This window comes from Grammomys surdaster, unplaced genomic scaffold (assembly GCF_004785775.1).
Source record: "Grammomys surdaster isolate TR1022 unplaced genomic scaffold, NIH_TR_1.0 126035, whole genome shotgun sequence".
Taxonomy (NCBI): Eukaryota; Metazoa; Chordata; class Mammalia; order Rodentia; family Muridae; genus Grammomys; species Grammomys surdaster.
In genome coordinates, this window is record NW_021620848.1 from 4,049,351 (window position 1) to 4,067,529 (window position 18,179).

Sequence of the window (18,179 nt, forward strand, 5' to 3'; positions counted from 1 at the left end):
ACTCCTGAGATTTGTTGGTGGAGGGGGAGGTGTGAGCATGCAAATCAGAGAATTTTTATGACAGTTAAAAGAACAACAAAGGTGAGCCATGTATTCCTGGGGCTGTAGCAGAGTAAGCTGTTATTCAGCAGTGCTATTCTTCCGTAAAGAAGCCCAAGGGGAAGTAACCTATGTCCTAGTAGCAGTTCCAGTGATTCTGGATTCTCTTTACTTGCAGAAGGTGAGAAACATGGCCCTAGATGATGTTGTGATCTTGAACGTGGACACCAACACCCTGGAAACTCCTTTTGATGACCTCCAGAGCCTCCCAAATGATGTGGTGAGTACCATGTGTGAGTTCTGACTCCTAGGTTCTTCTGTTGTGATTCTGGGGCTGGGAGAGGTGGGAAGACAGTGTGGTTCAGGGCCTAGTGTACATAACAGTGGACACTGTTCAATGAAACTATTTTTTAAAAAATCTCTTTACACTGTAGGACTTCTAAGGACGGCAAGCGGCAAGGTACCTTTTTAGTGAAACAAAGTGGCTGTGAAGATGGAAAGTAGCTTGAGTAAATTATTTTCCACTCTCAGTCTGTTTCCTACCTTGAAAGAGAAATGCCAGGAAGGTGCATTGGCAGATGTAGAAACATTCATCTGATGTGTGACAACAACAACAAAAAGCAAAGGTGAAACATTAACCTTTAGTTAGTCTCAAGAGGACTAACATACATGTAGTTGGGGTCCCGGAAAGTGAGGAAAATTGGGGAAGACAGAAATAAGTGTAAAGAGTTTACAGTCAGCTTTCAAAGGTTCTGATGAGAGTGAGAAACTAAGAGCACTGGAAGCTCAGTGAATGTGATGGTTTATGTGGAATGTCCCTCATAAATCTCAGCATTTGAACAAGGTTCCCCACTGGGTGGCTATTTGAGGGGATTAGGTGTGGCCTGGTTAGAGAAAGCATGTCATTTGGGGCAGGTTTCAAAAAACCGGCACCATTTCATATTGGCTCTCTCTGCCTCCTACTTATGGATTAAGATGTGAGCTCTCAGCTGCTTGTCCGGCCACCTGCCACCATTCCTTCACTCCTCCACAATAGCCTAACTCTCGGAACCACAAGCCCAATTAAACTGTCATGTATAGGTTACCTTTGTCATGGTGTTTGATGACAGCAAAAAAAAAAAAAAAAAGTGTAATAAGACAGAGAGCCTGATACAAACCCACTGGACTGAACAAAATCCACACACTGGCACATTGTGATGGTCTCTCAGAGCCAGTGAGGCAAGCTTAAGGTTAGCTAGAGGAAAGGGGGGAAAGTTTCTAAGAGAAAGCAGTAGTTCCAGCAGGCTTCCTGTCAGGAGCTGTGTAAGCCATAACATAGTGGGATAATATTTTTTAAGTAATGAAAGACAAGTTTTCTTTTTTCTTTGTTTTTGTTCATTTTAGTTTTGTTTCTAGAAACAGAGTTTCTCTGTGTAGCCCTGGCTGTCCTGGAACTTCCTCTGTAGACCAGGCTAGCCTCAAACTCAGAGATCCTCCTGCCTCTGCCTCTGGAGTGCTGGCATTACCCCCACTCATCAAAAGACAAGTTTTTAATCTGAGTATTCTCTATCAACTAAAAGTGTGTTTTCAAAGATGAAGGCAAACTTTTTAAAAACATTTTTTCAGATTAAAAAACACCTGGGAGAAATATATATCAGCAGATCTGCCCTATAAGATATGTCAAAAGAAGTTCTTGGATGGTGGGTACTGACATAAGGAAGTATATATGACAGAGAATGAAGACAGCCAGAAACAGTAAATATAGAAGTCAATGTAAGATATGTATCACGTACTCAAGTAAAAATAATATAGTATATGTTACTGCATAAATAGAAGTATACAACAGCAGGTTCACAAAGTAAAGCATGGGAGTGTGTCTCACTGGTTTTTATGTTCTGTAGAAACTGTTGTGATGTTGTTGGAATGTGGCTGGTATCAAGTCAAAGATGTATATTGTTAACTCAGAAACCACCAGAGGGAAAAAAAAGACAAGTTCATACAACTAGCCAACCAATGCTGTGTACAGTGTGTTTTCCAAGAAGAATAAAAGAAGCACATCAGCCCAGTAGTGGTGGTAGTGGTGGCACACGCCTTTAGTCCCAGCATTCAGGAGACAAAAACACGCTGAGTTAGAGGCCAGCATGGTCTACAGAGTGAGTTCCAGGACAGCCAAGGTTACACAGGGACCAGTTTGGCACAAGACACCCCAAGACTAAGTTTTCACCACAAAGGAAATTTATTTGCCCCAGAGGGCAAATAATAAGAGACAAAGACAGAAGTTAGAGTATGACAAAGGAAGGGAAGGGAACAAGGGAGATGAAGAAGGGATGTTTGTCCCAGAGAGACAAAGAACTGCCTCTGGATAAACAGGAGACAGACGTGGCCCATAGGCAAATGGCAGTTTACAAAGGTAAAAGGGGAAACCCCATATTAGAGTGAGGTGTTTAATTTTCATTGGATATACTAATTAGAGCAGCCAAAGGAGGCTTTTGATTACTGGACTTCAAGACTTTGATAGCTGGACCTTGGTAGTCAGCCTCAAGAGAAATAGCAAAATAAGAGAATAGACCATGGTGGGCTAGTTTTAGGAATGCTATCAAATGATTTTTAGCAAGGCAGAGGGAATGGGGGAGAAGGGAAAGGCCTGCCAGAGCCATGTATGCCATGCTCAGGATGGCTAGAGGCCCTTCAGAAACCCTATCTCAAAACAAAACAAAACAAAACAAAAAACAAACAAAAAAACCACACACAAACAGAAACATTAGTAGGCTGGTGGGCTTATCTTACTATTGACAGTAGCATTAAACATGCCTTTTATGAGTTACTTTTCTTTTTACTGTGACAAAATTCCCTGATAGAATCAACTCAATGGAGTTAAAATTTATTCTGGTTCATGGTTTCAGAGTTACTCTTAATAATGACTGAAATAGCAAAACAACATGCTTTGAGTCAGATGTGTAGGCTACTCCTCTAAACATGAATGACATTCCTGTGAATGACACTCCAGATTGGAACCACACCACACACCTAAATATTCCATTCAAGCAGTTTAACTACTTTTGATTGTATCCCATCTATAACAGTTCTCTGTATATCTATGATGTGTGCATTTGTTTGCACATGTGCTTGTTTGTGCATGCACATAAAGGCTAAAGTTCAGTGGTGAGTATCTTTCCATCAGTGGATTTCCACCTCTTAAGATTTTATTTTATATATATGTGGTGTTTTGCCTGCATGTATGTAGTTATACCTTGTGCTGCAGTTCCCAAAGAAGCCAAAAGAGGGTCTTCCATCACCTGGAACTGGAGTTACAGACAGTGGTTAAGTTGTTGTGTGAGTGCTAGGAATCAAATTCAGGTCCTGTGGGAGGGCAGCCAGTGCTTTTAACTACTGAGCCATCTCTCTAGCCCCGACCTTATTTTTGTGAGACAGGGCTGTCACTCAACCTGAAGCTCACTGATTGAGCTAGACTGGCTGGCCAGTGAGCTCCAGAGATTCAACAGGCTCTGCACTCTCAGAACTGGGGTTTAAGATGTCTGTTGCCACATCCAACTTTTATTTAGGTACTAGGATCCAAACTTAAGTCATTATGCTTGCTTATTAAGCCATTTCCCCAACCCCATGAATTTGTCTTTAAATATAAAGATTAAGATTAAAAAGTGAAAGAATTGGGGCTGGAGAGATGGCTTAGCAGTTAAGAGAGCTTGCTACTCAATAGTGAATCAGGGTTTGAGTCTCAGCACCATCACCCACATCAGGTGGCTCACAAACACTTGTAACTCAGCTCCAAGGGACTGTGGGTACCCATGTACAAACATGTACATACATTTACACAGACATGCCACATTAATAAAATAAAAATTCTTAGGTAAACGAATGGAAAAACACATCCCGTGTAGTCACTAATCAAAAGAGAGTTGGGGAGAAGAGACCAGTCTTCCATACAGAGGAGAGGAGAGGCAAGGAATATCTGACAGTGCTCTGCTTTCTAGGAGGGCATTTATATTAACATGTAGGCTTAAGTGATTTGCTTCTTTTACCAAAAAAAAAAAAAGTTTTCTCAGATGATAAGATGAATGGATATGAAGGCAAAGGGAGGTCATTGAGGGAGGAAAGGACCAGCAAGAGGGGCTGTGTAGATGGGGAGGGCCATGGGATAAGAACTACACACAAAAATGGCATCAGGAAACCCATTGTGCTAATACAAACATAAAAATTAATTAAAAATAGGGTTTGCAAAGAAAACTATAGTAAGTTTCATGGATAAACATTCAGGTTTTGGGTTTAGTTTAACATCACAATGGTGTTATATGGCTGTCATGTGACCCAGTGATAGAAAAAATTCTTTATATCTGGTATTCTTTCCAAAATGTGTTCTAATTATGAAAAAATTTACACAAACTCAAATTTTGGTACATTCTACAATATAACTGATCAGTGTGTGTCAGTCTCATAAAAAACAAAGTCTGAGGAACCAGTCATACAGCAGAGGAGACAGAAGAGTAACAACAAAGTGCAGTGTGGGCTCTTGAGACAGAAGGGAACAGTAGGGGAAAAGATGGGGAAATCCAAGTGGGGCTGAGAGCTTAACTCAGAGCAGTGTGCCAGAGCTGGACTCCTGGTTTCAATGAACTTCGAATAACAGTACAAGAAACATCACGGGGAGAACTGAGTGAAACAGATGTGGGTATTCTTTGTACTGTCTTCACAGCTTTCTGTAATCTGCAAAATTCTAAAATAAATGCTTATTTTTAAAAAAGAAAAACAAAATGAAGTTATTAAGACTATCTTTATGCCTATAATTTTGGCAATTTTAATGAAATGCACAAATTCCCTCAAATGCATAAATTTATAAAGTGACTCAAGAAGAGAAAAATGTAAATGCCATTATTCTGTTTTAAATGAAATTGCATTTATGATTAAACTTTTGAAGACAAATATAATCATTCATAGTTTTTTACAATATTGAGGTAAAAAAAAAAACCTAATTTTATTTCATGAAGTCAGCATTACTCTGAGATAAAACCACACACACCCCCAAAATTGGAGCTACAGACTGACATGCCTTATAAAAATGTGAAATTTTAAAACAAAATATTAACAAATTAAATCCAGTAAAATAAGATGATGATAAGGCAACAAGGTGATCAAATTAATGTAGATTGGAAATCAGTTTCAGTGATCTGCCAGTGAAAACACTAGAAGAGGAAACTAGATCAAGAGAGCTGCAAAAAGCACATGTATTTTTAGGAAAACTTCAGTCCCATTCATATGAAAGCTCTTAGTAAGTAGGAATCCTCATGGTAAGAGAAACTTCTAGGAAGAACATACTACTTACATCATACCTGGTGGAGAAACTGAAGTGTACATCCCAAAAGGGATGTCTCCTTTTCCCATTCAGCCCTGAACTATAAAGTCTCAGACTACCTAGGACAAGAAAAAAAAATAAAGGAATAGAATCTCTGAAGATTAGAAAAGTAGAGGTTGAGGGAACCATTTAGCAAAGTCCCACTGTGCAAGCATGAGGACCTGAGTTTGATCCCAAGCACCCATGTTTAAAAAGCCCAGGTGTCATGGAGTATTATCTTTAACCCAAGGCTGAGGGGAAGGCCAGGGACAGGCAGATCCTTGGAGTTCATTGGCTGCACAGCCTAGTTAAATGAGTCCCAGATTCAGTGAGAGACCCTGACTTAGAGATAAGACCCAGAGTGAGGAAGACGTTGGATGTCAACCACTGGCCTGCATGTATACACAAAGAAGTAAGTAAAACTGCCATCGCTCACACAACATGATCCTGTATATGGAAAATCTTTAGGAGTTTCAAAACTGGTTTTAGCAAGGATACAGGAAAATGTCACTGTACAAAATTCAAATATATTCCTATATACTTGAAATGAGCAATTGAAAATGAGATTTTTTTACAGTGCCATTTAAAATAGCATACAAAACAAAATACATCTAACAAAAAAAAAGTGTAAGATTTGTATGCTGCAAGCTATAAAACATTTGAGAAAAAAATTTGAAAGACCTAAATAAATGGAGAGATATTCCATGTTTTGGATTGGAAGACTCAATATTTTTTACTCAATATTTTTGAGATGTTAATTTGCCTAAATTGATCTATAGATTCAATATAATCCCAGCCCAAATTCCAGATGGCTTTTTTGGGGGAAGCTTGACAAGCTAGTTCTAAAATGTATATATGTGAATATGCTAAAGAACTAGAGCAGGGAAGACAATATTGAAAAGGAAAGCTAAAGGCACAATTCTGCATTACCTGCATGCAAGACCTACGGCACAGTGACAGTAACCAAGACAGTGAAGATGGACACCCAGCTCATAGACACAAAGGAAGAGGTCAGAAGTAAGCCTTCACATGAGTACAGGCTTGATCTTGTTTGGGTTTTCTGTCTCCAAAATGAGCTAAAACAATTGGATATAATGGAGAAAAGGAACCTTGACTTCTACCTCATGCAAATGTCAGCTCAATACAGATTAAGTGTGGAAACATAGAAGATGAAACTACAAAGCAAGTAGAAGAAAACGAGAGAATCTTCATGAATGTGAGGTAGGCAAAGATCTCTCAGCTAGGTCACCAAAGACATGCATCATAAAGAAGTTGTGAAGTCGACCTGGGGATGGCAAATGCTTACCTCCTACAAACATGGGCACTTACATGGGACTTACACAACTTACACAAACATGGGACAAACTACAGGCATAGAAAACATTTTCAAAATTTTGTATATAAAGGCTTTGGGACAGAAGAGTTTGCTCAGTAGATCAAAGTGATTGCTGCCAAGCCTTAGCTGGGTTTGTTCAGAGACCCACATGGTAGAAGAAAACTGATTCCTGCAAGTCACCCTCTAGCCTCTACACACATTGTGACACATGCGCAACCCCTCTGCCACAGCACACATACATAAGTAGATGTAATTTTAAATTATAAAGAAAGAAAAAGGTGCCGTCCAAAGTATGTAAAGAAACAATAAGACTCAGTAATATGAGAGTCTTAAGGTATACAAAAGACTCAAGAAGAACACCACAACGATGTTCACTTAGCCAACAAGCACATGCAAAGATCATTAGGTGGAGAGAAAAAATTAATATCACAATGGTGGGCCACTGTAAGCCTATTGGTATGATAATAATAAAAACGTGTAGCCCTATTTCCTATGCATGCAGTTACTATATGACCAAACACACTACCCGATATCTACTGAAGAAAATAAAAACTTACATACATGCAGATACACGAATATTTTCAGCAGCTTTATTTATGATTACATCATTTTTTAAAAAAAATCTACATATCCTTCATCAGACAAGCACATAACCAAGTTCATGCTCATAAAATGGGATACTACCCATCAATAAAAAGAAACTACTGATTCTTACCCAACAAAATATACTATCACCAGTATTTTATGATTCTGAATGGATCTAGTAAGACATTCTGATACAAACACAGCTACATCAGATGAGTAGATTTCCAGGACTTTGTTGCCCAAAGGAAATATGAAGGGACTAGAGTTGACAAATATGATTGTCATAGTGAACATGTACTTGCTTCTTTAAAAACTGTGTAGGAACTGAGGGAAGCTATCTCAGTTAGTAAAGTACTTGCCTCCACCCCTTAGAACCCACTTTAAAGCCAGATGTAGCATCTCATACTTATAATCCCAGCAATGGAGAGGTATAGAGGGAGGTCCCTTGGGGCTCAATGTCTAGCCAGCATAGCCTGATTAGGTCCCAGAGAGATCCTGTCTCAGAAAGCAAGGTAGTCTAGGTGTAGTGGTGTGGGCTGATCTCTGTGAATTCCGGTAAACACACACACATACAAATCATAGAACTATTTGCTGAAAGTGGTAAGTTGTATGATGTAAATCACAACCCAATTAGGCTGACTTTAAAAATTTATAAGAACTGACACAGTTGTTGGCTATTCACACCAACTGGTCCCTTTGTAAACTTTGTAAACCCTTTTAAGGCAGGAAAGTGGCCAGGCCTCTACCTAAGGAGCTCTAGCAGATAGGCTCCTCCCCCAGACTTCTCTAACTGTCATAACAATACACGAATTTCCAACCTGTCTATCACAAAGATCATCTCTGACTCTTCAATAGGACCCTTGCCAGATTTTCTTTGCCAGGTTACTTTTCCATCTGAGCAGGAACTTCAACACAAGTATTTTTTAATTATTTTTAGGTTTATTTGTTTTTATTTTTTATTTTATTTTATTATTTTGTTTTTATTTGTGTGGGCATTTTACCTGTATGTTTGTCTATGCATCACATGCATATAGTGTCTTAAAGTGCCAGAAGAGGACACTGAATCCCCCAGAACTGAAGTTACACACAGGTGTGAGCCACCATGTAGAAGCCAGAAATCAAATCAAACACAGGTCCTCTCCAAGAGTAGCCAGTACTCTTAACCACCTCCTTAGGCCTGGCACCAGAAGTATCCCAGATACGGAACAACTTGCCTGGAGCTGTTATCACAGCTCATGGGGGTAGGAAATGGCATAGCCACTTTAAAAAATCAACAACAACAACAAAAACAGTTTGTTTTCTAGGAAGTTAACACAGGTCTACCACAATGCCAGGCAGCTCTACTCCTTCCTGTTTATCTAAGAGAAGGAAAAGCAAGCATCCAGCAGGCTTTTCAATGAGTGTGAGTGGCATTGCTGCTCATGGCACACCATAATAGGCAATGGCCTGAGTGTGGGTTTATGTAGATAAACTACTGTAGCCTGTATTTCTTTATTATTCAGTTGCAAATTAACAAACTAGGGATTCACAAAACAATGTGAGACTCTCTAAATGAATTACAGTGAATGAAAAGAAACCAGAGTCTGGAAGATAGATATGACTTCATTCATGAACACTGTAGAGAGAGTGGGCCCGGAGGAGGGAGTCTAGTCATAGAAACACCTCAGGGGCCAGCTGGTGGGGTGAAGAGGCTGCCTGTTCCTTCATCTTGGTGAGATGCATAGAATGTCAACACTCATTAGACTGTCCATCTGAAATACATACAGTCTCTTACCTTAAGTTTTGATTTAATGAAGTTAAAAAGAAGAGGCCTTAGAAATTAGTTTAGAGCAGATTTCAGTATTGAGCTTTGGGGCCAGCTGATTTCTTGTAATTTATGAACTTAGGCAACAGGTAACTTTGGAGCAGGACAGCTCTTGATTTCTGTAGCTGCCCAGATCATTTACTCATGAGTTGATAATCTTGTTTCTGTTAGCTTTTCTGCCCTTATACAAAAAGGGAGGGGAAGGTTGCCACTGTTGATGCCTCCTTCTTTGCTAGTGTCTATGAAACTTGCAATATACTGTTTCCCTGACAATGTGCATTGTTCCCTGGCTGTGGACTTGACAGGAGAAATACAGCAAGAGTATTCTATCCTTATTGATCTAAAGTCAGCTTACAGGCCCTGTTCCTCTCAAGCCCTGGCCAGAGTCTCTTAATGCCCTGTTCATCCATAAGCCAAGATTCCCCCAGCCTCTGGAGATGTCCTGAGAGCTCCCTGGGTGTTCTGTGGGTGATCCTAGCCATGCACAGCAACAGCATGCTGTATTGTAGGAGTGAATCCTCCTCCAGATCAGATTCTTTAGGTGTGTTTGCATGTGTTAGTACTGTCTAATGGACTGGTGACTGACTTGGGAGGCATTCACTGGGTCCAGGTTTTACAGTTAAGACACCACTCTTCTCCATGAAGTCACAGGCTGTTTGGTTAGATGAGCGAGTGGATAGCAGGGTGGTTTATTTTTGTCCCTATTTATTTGGTTGCAGCCCACCCTCATGCCGTCCATGATAGCATACTCTAGCCCAGAAGTACCACTCCCTCATATACAGTCCTATGATGGTGTCCCATTTTTCTCTATGTGGAGTTAGAATGCCATGAATAGCTCTTTAGGGTATCTTGTGACCCTCCTGCCCACCTTTATTTTATACCAGCAGCTTTGTTTCTGTCCATGGGAGTTCCAGACATTTCAATCAAAGCATCTCCAGTAGGTAAATCTATGGCTAATTTAGAAATGAACATCTTTTCATCCTTTGTTTGTTCAAAGGCTTTTGGGTGTGTGCTCAGTGTGTTGGGGATACAGGGACTTAATACCAGAAGCAGCAGTGACTGTCCTGCCAGCAGAAGGTGGGGCTGAGTGTTGGTGCTATCCATGGCATGATGAGCTTGGGAAGGGTATCACAGTCCAGGACAGCCAGAGGACTCCTGTGAGAAGACTGAGAAGTAGAAGGATCAGAGTAGTGTGGTCGTAAGCACAAATTTGACTTCAAGTGGGGCAGTGGGAAATGAACTAAGAATCCAGTGACATGCTGAGTTCGATGCTGTGGTGTATCACAAACTAAGGGGATCTGCTTTTCACTGTTTCCCAGCTTCCCAAAACCTGGCCAAAGCTTCCTTCCCTCTGTCCCACATCTGCCAATACAGGGCTTGGGTTTGAAGGACAATTTGAATGAACCGTGTCACTCTGTCTGCCCTTAAGCCTCGAATACTTGGGCACAGGGGAAAAGTTCCTGAACAGAACTCCAATGGCATATGCTCTAAGATCGAGAATTGACAAATGGGACTTCATAAAATTGCAAAGTTTCTGTAAGGCAAAGGACACTGTCAATAGGACAAAACGACAACCAACAAATTGGGAAAAGATCTTTACCAATCCTTCATCTGATAGAGGGCTAATATCCAATATATACAAAGAACTCAAGAAATTAGACTCCAGACAACCAAATTACCCTATTAAAAAATGGGGTATAGAGCTTAACAAAGAATTTTCAACGGAAGAAACTCGAATGGCCGAGAAGCATCTAAAGAAATGTTCAGCATCCTTAGTCGTCAGGGAAATGCAAATCAAAACAACCCTGAGATTCCATCTCACACCAGTCAGAATGGCTAAGATTAAAAACTCAGGTGATAGTAGATGCTGGCGAGGGTGTGGAGAAAGAGGAACACTCCTCCATTGTTGGTGGGACTGCAAGATGGTGCAACCACTTTGGAAATCAGTCTGGCGGTTCCTCAGAAAATTGGACATAGCATTACCCGAGGATCCAGCTATACCACTCCTAGGCATATACCCAGAAGATGCTCGAACATATAACAAGGACATATGCTCAACTATGTTCATAGCAGCCTTATTTATAATAGCCAGGAGCTGGAAAGAACCCAGATGTCCTTCAACTGAGGAATGGATTCAAAAAATGTGGTATATTTACACAATGGAGTATTACTCAGCTATTAAAAACAATGAATTCGAGAGGTTCCTAGGTAAATGGATGGAACTAGAAATTATCATCCTGAGTGAGGTAAGCCAATCACAAAAGAAGACACATGGTATTCACTCACTGATTATTGGATATTAGCCTAGAACCTTGAAATGCCCAAGATGCAACTCACAGGCCACATGAAGCCCATAAAGAAGGAAGACCAAGTGAGGGTGATTCGGTCCTTCTTAGAAGGAGCAACAAAATACTCAAGGGAGCAAATATGGAGACAAAGTTAGGGACAGAAACTGAAGGAGGGGCCGTCTCAAGACCACCCCACCTGAGTATCTATCCCATGTGCAATCACCAAAGGTAGATGCTGATGTGGAAGACAGGAAGTGCATGCTGATAAGAGCCTGATATGGATATCTCCTCAGAGGCCTTCAAGAGTCAGACATATTCAGAGGCAGATGCTCACAACTAGCCATTGAACTGATCATGGGGTTCTCAATAGAGGAGTTAGAGTGAAGACTGAAGGAGCTGAAAGGGTTTGTGGCACCATGAGGAGAGCAACAATACCAACCAACCACAGCTCCCAGGGTCTAAACCACCAGCCTGGGAGCACTTAGGGGGGGATCCAGGGCTTCAGCTGAATATGTAAAAGTGGAGGGCCCTGCTGGGCATAGGTGGAAGAAGAGAACCTTGACCTCATGAAGGCTGGATGCCCCAGGGGGTGGGAATTTTGAGGGTGGGGAGGTGGGAGTGGGGGGGTGTAGATAGAGGTTACATCCACAGAGAAGAAGGAGGAGGGGCGAGGGGATTGGGGGTTCCGAGGGGGTGGTGGGGGATGGGGTAAGGGGACAACATAGGAAATGTAAATAAATCATCCAATAAAAAAAAAAAGAAAAAAAAAAAAAAAGAAATTGTCTCCGTGCTGAGCTGGGCTGCCTACCTCCAGTGTCCGCTCCATTTGTGCGTTCCATGAAGGAAGCAAAGGAGCATCATGATCCAGTGTACCTTGGCCACTGTGTGTGTGTATGATTTGTCAACAATTGAGGACTTTATGGGGCTTCATTAACGATGCTGGGGCAGGAGCACTGTGGGACATCAGAAGAGCCCTTAGCAGTAAACCACAACGCTGAGCTTTGGAACGCAGTAAATGTTTAAGAGACTTCCTTCCTTTCATTACTGAATTTTACTTCACTTTTATACCAGTAAAGAGTTGTATTTTATTGGTTGAAATTTCTTGATTCCGTTTTCCCCAGGTCTGTTTAAAGCTACATTTTATCTTTGAGGATGTTTGGCTCGCCGTAGAGGAAGTGCTGCCAGTGAATTCAATTAACTGGCAGAGCTCACAGATATTGTACATGGATTTCTTTTTTTTCCTCCTTTTTCACAACTGCGACATAAACACAGCTGGGTTTAATATTTGTTGTAACAAAGATTTAACTTGAATCATTTTACTCCGGGTAATTAATGCTTGGAACGTGGGCTCCTCTGCTTGGTTTGTAATCCTCCGCGTTTTCCTGGTCACGCTATCTAGATAATGAAGCATGCTCCTCCAGGTCTTTGCCCTGCCTTAAAACTGCTTAATATTTGGCCGCTCCCACTAGAGACCAGATGCTTTTCTTTGCAAGAATTGAATTTCTGTCAGCTCTTTTATGCATCATGTGTTTGGAACTGTAAGTGGATCAAGTTGTTCATCACAGCAGGGACACTGTGAAACACATCTATTATACACACTTCCCACCCCCACCCTGCTTCCTGGTTTTTTTTTCCCTCCCCTGAGGAGGTGGAGATACCCAGATCCCCTTGGGAGATACCTCACTCTGTGTAGATATGCTCATGTGATCCACCATTGGTCCGGCCTGGCTGCATCCCTAGGCATGGAAATCTATATCCCTTCAGCCCAGTCTTGTTGCTGAGACAGACTCCTCTTTTATCTTGGTAAACACCAAGCACTTCATTAACTCCCAAATACACACCAAGTTTGGGTCGCTAAATAAATCCACTAAGCCCAGCATAATGAGTGACAGAAATTCCCAGTAATTGATGCCCTAGAAAATGTTTATTGAGAACCTATGACTTTTATGCTATAGAGTTGGGCTATGTAGAAGAAAGCCACCATCTATTAGGCACCTAATATATGCCAGTCGCTGTGCTAGAGGCTTTAAAAGTCTTGACATTTGATCTGTATAACAATTCTACCAAAGAAAAAGTGAAAGTACTTTATCACCTTGTTATTTTAAAAGAAAAAGAAAGGTTAAGCACCCACCTATAGGCATCTAGGTAATAACTAGCAGCCATGGCAGAATTTGAACTCAGATCTGTCTAAACAACAGTGTATATCAATAGACTCTGACAGATTTACTAAGCATACATTTCTTGGCTGACCATTCAAGGCATTGGGTTTTGGTTGGTTTGTTCTGAGACAGTCTTGCTGTATAGTACCAGCTGGCCTTAAACTTACCCCAAGTTGCTTGCTAACTCTTGAATTAAAATGATTCTCCTGCTCAGCCTTCTAAGTTCTAGAACTAAGATATGCACCTACACCTAACTTGAAGGCACTAATTTACAGTTTTTGTTTGTTTGTTTACACACTAACATTGTTCATTTCCACTATCCATTCTACACCAAGTCTCAAGGCCAGTGACATTTCTGAACATTGTTGTGTTCGTCTAAATCAGAACCTGTGATAACAATTGAAATTAATTTTCCTTTTCTTTTTAGAGCTCAGTGCAAGTGCACCCTGGTTTCTCAAAGCAAGTCACCATGTTCTCTTGCTATTTTGTACATTTTAAGTCCTGGAATCTGCAGTGAGCTGATGATAGAAATTCCCAGATGTGTGTGGTTTGGTTTGTCAATTCAACACAGCATCGCAAAACACATCTTGGGGATGCTCCTGCAATGCAAGGCCCCCCTTGGGCCTCAGACCGTGAGGGCAGGGGTGAATTGAGGCATGCTTTTAGTAGATGTCACTTAGTTTGCAGGTATTGCCGAGGCACAGTCACTGGTCTGCCAGAGAAATGCTTATATAGAGAAGTTGTTACCGTGAACTCATAAGACAGATTTCACTTTGGAAGAAACTCGTCAGTCTTTCCGCAGACATTCTTAGTCGTGATTAACTGAGTTTTCCTCTGAGCGCTTTTCCTTAGGGCTCAGCAATAGTACCCTGGATCATGAGATGTCCATGAACCCCTTACTTTTGTTTCCTAGGCTGTTTGTTGTTGAATGGTTTTAGAAAGTGGTAGAGGTTATGGTTCCTTGTTTTTCGTTTTTTTAAAGTGTCTAACTTTACTTTGGAAAGCACCTTTGCTTTTTTCAAAGGTAACTTACATTTTTATTTTGTGTGTTCTCTTTGCAAGCAAATGCTTCTTGGTTTATTCATGTTGACAACTGAAAAGCCTTGGACCTAATTAAAAGAATTTCCATGAGCACCTTTACTGAACCATTTCATTACGCAGCACTGCACAGATTGCATTGTGAAGCATGGTGATGGTTTAAATCTGACCTTTAATCCTGGACTGCCAAGAGTTTTAGGGGGAGACCTGCACTGAAAATATTCCCCCAAAAGCATGCATATGCTGGTACATAATTTGGTTAGAAATAATCTTTTTATTGAGTGACCGCCTACTAATATAAATATATAAATATGAGTCACTTTGAGCTCAGATCCTGCAATCTATAGTTGTTAGGATTTCCTTGCTGCAGCGCGCGTGTGTGTGTGTGTGTGTGTGTGTGTGTGTGTGTGTGTGTGTGTAGTGTTAAAGCTGAATTGTTTTATAGAAAAAGCAAAGACAAATTTACTTACTCTAGATCAAAAAAGGGGAGGGGGGATTGGAGCAGGTGGATTATATAGTAGGGGAGGAAAGTGTAAGCACCTCAGCCACTGTTTGTTTCTCTCAGTGGGAGGGGCTGGAATGTGTGAGGACATGATAGACCCTTTCTGAACCTTCTTTGGTAGCTAGTGAAAGTAGGACTCTTTTGGTTTTGTTTTTAAATTATACTTTTTACTCCAAGAATAACATTCTAAGGATTTGAAAGTTTTTCATGGGATGCTGACCAGAAGCATTATGGCATAGTAGAGTAAGCCTTCACATAATGAAAATAGATCCTTTTGTCTAACAAAGAGGTGGTTAGATTTAGGACATTGCCTTTAACTTTCTGACTTACATGTAGCCCAGGAGTTGTCAAGAGAGAAGGAGGAACAGAGATCAGGATCCCCAGGGTCATCACCTGCACCAACACAGAGCTCTGCATAACTAGCATAGCCCTACATTCCCCCACAGAAATCCAAGATTTTTGTGGGGAAAAAATGAGATGCAGAAGAAGCAATTAAACCAAACTGAGGTCAAGGTCCAACCATGTTCTCAAGAAAGAAGTAGAAAAACAGGGAATGAGTGGAAGCAGTAATGGAGATATATTAGGTTGGGAGAAAGTAAGCCAGTGTCATGGACAAGTGCATTTTGCTGTCCTAAGAAACCCTGGCAGCAGTGAAGGTTAACTGGCTGTCACAGGCTGTGAACTAGAGCAGACCCAGGCTTGACTTTGGTTTCCGCCTACCACTGGACCATCTACTAAGTCTCAGTTTCCTTGTCTGTGTAGCAGGGATAACTGTGCCTACCTCACCCAGCTTTTCTGAAGGCTTCATTCAGTGCTGGGCATGGGCATAGAAACAACTTGCTCTGTCATTTACTAACTAGTAGGGTGTTCCTGTTTCCTTCTCTTGATGAGTCCATAGTTCTTTCAAAAGTTATCACTGAAAAGAGAGTCCTATGAGATTACCCTCATACCAAGACTTTGTGCTTCAAATTTGAGACAAGAGCTAACAAAAGCATAGAGATTAACTGGGCTGAGGAGATGGCTCAGTGGTAAAGTGTTTGCCATGCAAATCTGAAGACCTGAGTTAGGATCTCCAGCAACCACTTAAAAGAATCCAGAAACAACAGCATACCTGGAATTCCAGAGCTGGCAGAGACAGGAGGATCCCTTAGACTTAGGGGCCATCCAGTCTAGCCAAACAGGTCCAATAAAAGACTGCTCAAAAATAAGGTGGTATGGGTTGGGGAGAGGGTTTGGCAGATTGCAGTGTTTGTGGAGATGGGATCCCTGAAGTAAGCTAGCTAATGAGACTAAACAAATCCATGAGTTCTAGATTCATCAAGAGACCTTGCTTTGAGGAATAAGGTGGGAAGTGATCAGTGAAGACACCCTCACGTATATACACCAAAAAGGGGGTGCAGGATGATAAAGATGGGCACCCAGCATTGATCTCTGACCTCAGTCAGTAAGTACACTCACCAATAAACAAATAGACTAGACCATTTTTTACTGCTAATGGCAAGAGGACAAAGTGAGCTAGTATTTTCCCATCTCTGCAGAGGAGAAAACAAGTCACTTTGCCCTCTGAACCCAGCCATGCCCCAGGGATTTTGGAACAAAGTCTAATGTCTAGTTCATTAAAAAAGGAAGACAAGCAACTTGCTTGGGGGGGAATATGACTCTCTGTCCCTTCTTATATTTAAGTTGTCAAATTTCCAAACACTGAAGTCCACAATTCATATACCCAGCAGTTAGTACAACTCTGTGCAGGGCTCCTGCACAGACTGGCTTGAGCCAGACTATGTGTCTTGTTAGGTGATGTGCCCACCCTGCAGGTGGCCTTGGTCCTACTGAATAGTCTGTTAGAACATACAGGCCTGAATTGCTGTTGTCAAATTCCTCATTACTCATGACCATGTGGTGGTGGAGAGGGTACAGTAGATCCATGACAAGAGAACCTTGGTCTAGTCTGAGTTATCAGAATGAGGATATAGCATTTGAACAGGGCCCTGTGTCATCCAATATGGTATCCACTAGTCACAGATGGCCATTTAAATTCAACTTGAATAAAGTAAAATACAGCCTTCAGTTTCTCAGTCATGCCAGCCACATTTCAAGTGCTCTGAGCAATCTGCTTTTGCATAGCACCAGGCAATGGGGACTAGAGATCAGTGAGTAACCGTGGAGGTGACGGAACCTCATCTGGATGACACAGTTCCAGGCCTTGCTAGGACTCCTCAGAGCAATAACAAAATATTTGCAATATAGTAAGATGTCAGCACTGGTAGCAAAAGGTGGTGAAGAATATCTTGGATATGACATTTCATAGTATCATCAGAACTCTCCCACCCCCAAGCCACAAGTTGCAACCAAGTGAAGAGATATACATGTTGCTGAGTGCTACTGGGTGTTGCGAGGTTTATCTACCTCTTTCATAGGATAAAGGTATGTAATCTGCTATTATATAAAGACCTAAAGGAAGTTGGTTGTGATAGCACATGTCTTTAATCCCAGCATTGGAGTGGGGGTGGGAGGAGCAAGGGCAGATTTCTGTGAGTTTGAGGCCTACCTGGTCTATATAGTTAGTTCCAGGACAGACAGGGCTACATAGAGAGATAAAGTAATAAAAAAAAAAAGCTAAATAATGAAATAATGGATGATATATATAAAGTGTGGAACTCCCTTTTAAACCAGTAGTGAGTTCCTTTCTACTGGTTGCTAGGAACTGGATTAAAAGGCCCAGGAGCTTTGCCTCATTCATTCATGGTATAGCTCTAACCCAGCACATCTTCTTTGCTTGGTTATTAGCAAAGAAGAGGCTTGTAAGCCCTAAGAATGATCAACAGGGCTTGATAGGGGGCCTCACAGATGTTTGAAGGCTCTAAAAATTTTATTATTATGGATTTGTCTATAGGTTTCAATAAAGAATATTAATAATAGAATGTAAAGGATCTGAAGTTCAACTGGTGAAGAAAGCAGAAAGCCAGGCCACCAATCCCAGGCCTTAGCAGATTGCACTCCTGTGCTACAGCCTGAGGAGTCAGTGGGAGTAGAGGAGCTGGTGAAATCAAGAGACGAGAGAGAGAGAGAGAGAGAGAGAGAGAGAGAGAGAGAGAGAGAGAG

The 18,179-nt window shown here is 41.2% G+C and overlaps 1 protein-coding gene across 3 annotated transcripts in view; it reads left to right on the top strand.

Moving 5' to 3' along the window:
- Nucleotides 1-18,179, top strand: part of Dennd1a (DENN domain containing 1A) — a 473,969-nt gene that overhangs the window by 313,274 nt on the left and 142,516 nt on the right. For all 3 annotated transcript variants that reach the window (XM_028754699.1, XM_028754700.1, XM_028754698.1), the window contains one exon: nt 218-319. In XM_028754699.1, the coding sequence (XP_028610532.1) occupies nt 218-319 (102 nt within the window). The remainder of the gene's footprint in view (nt 1-217; nt 320-18,179) is intronic.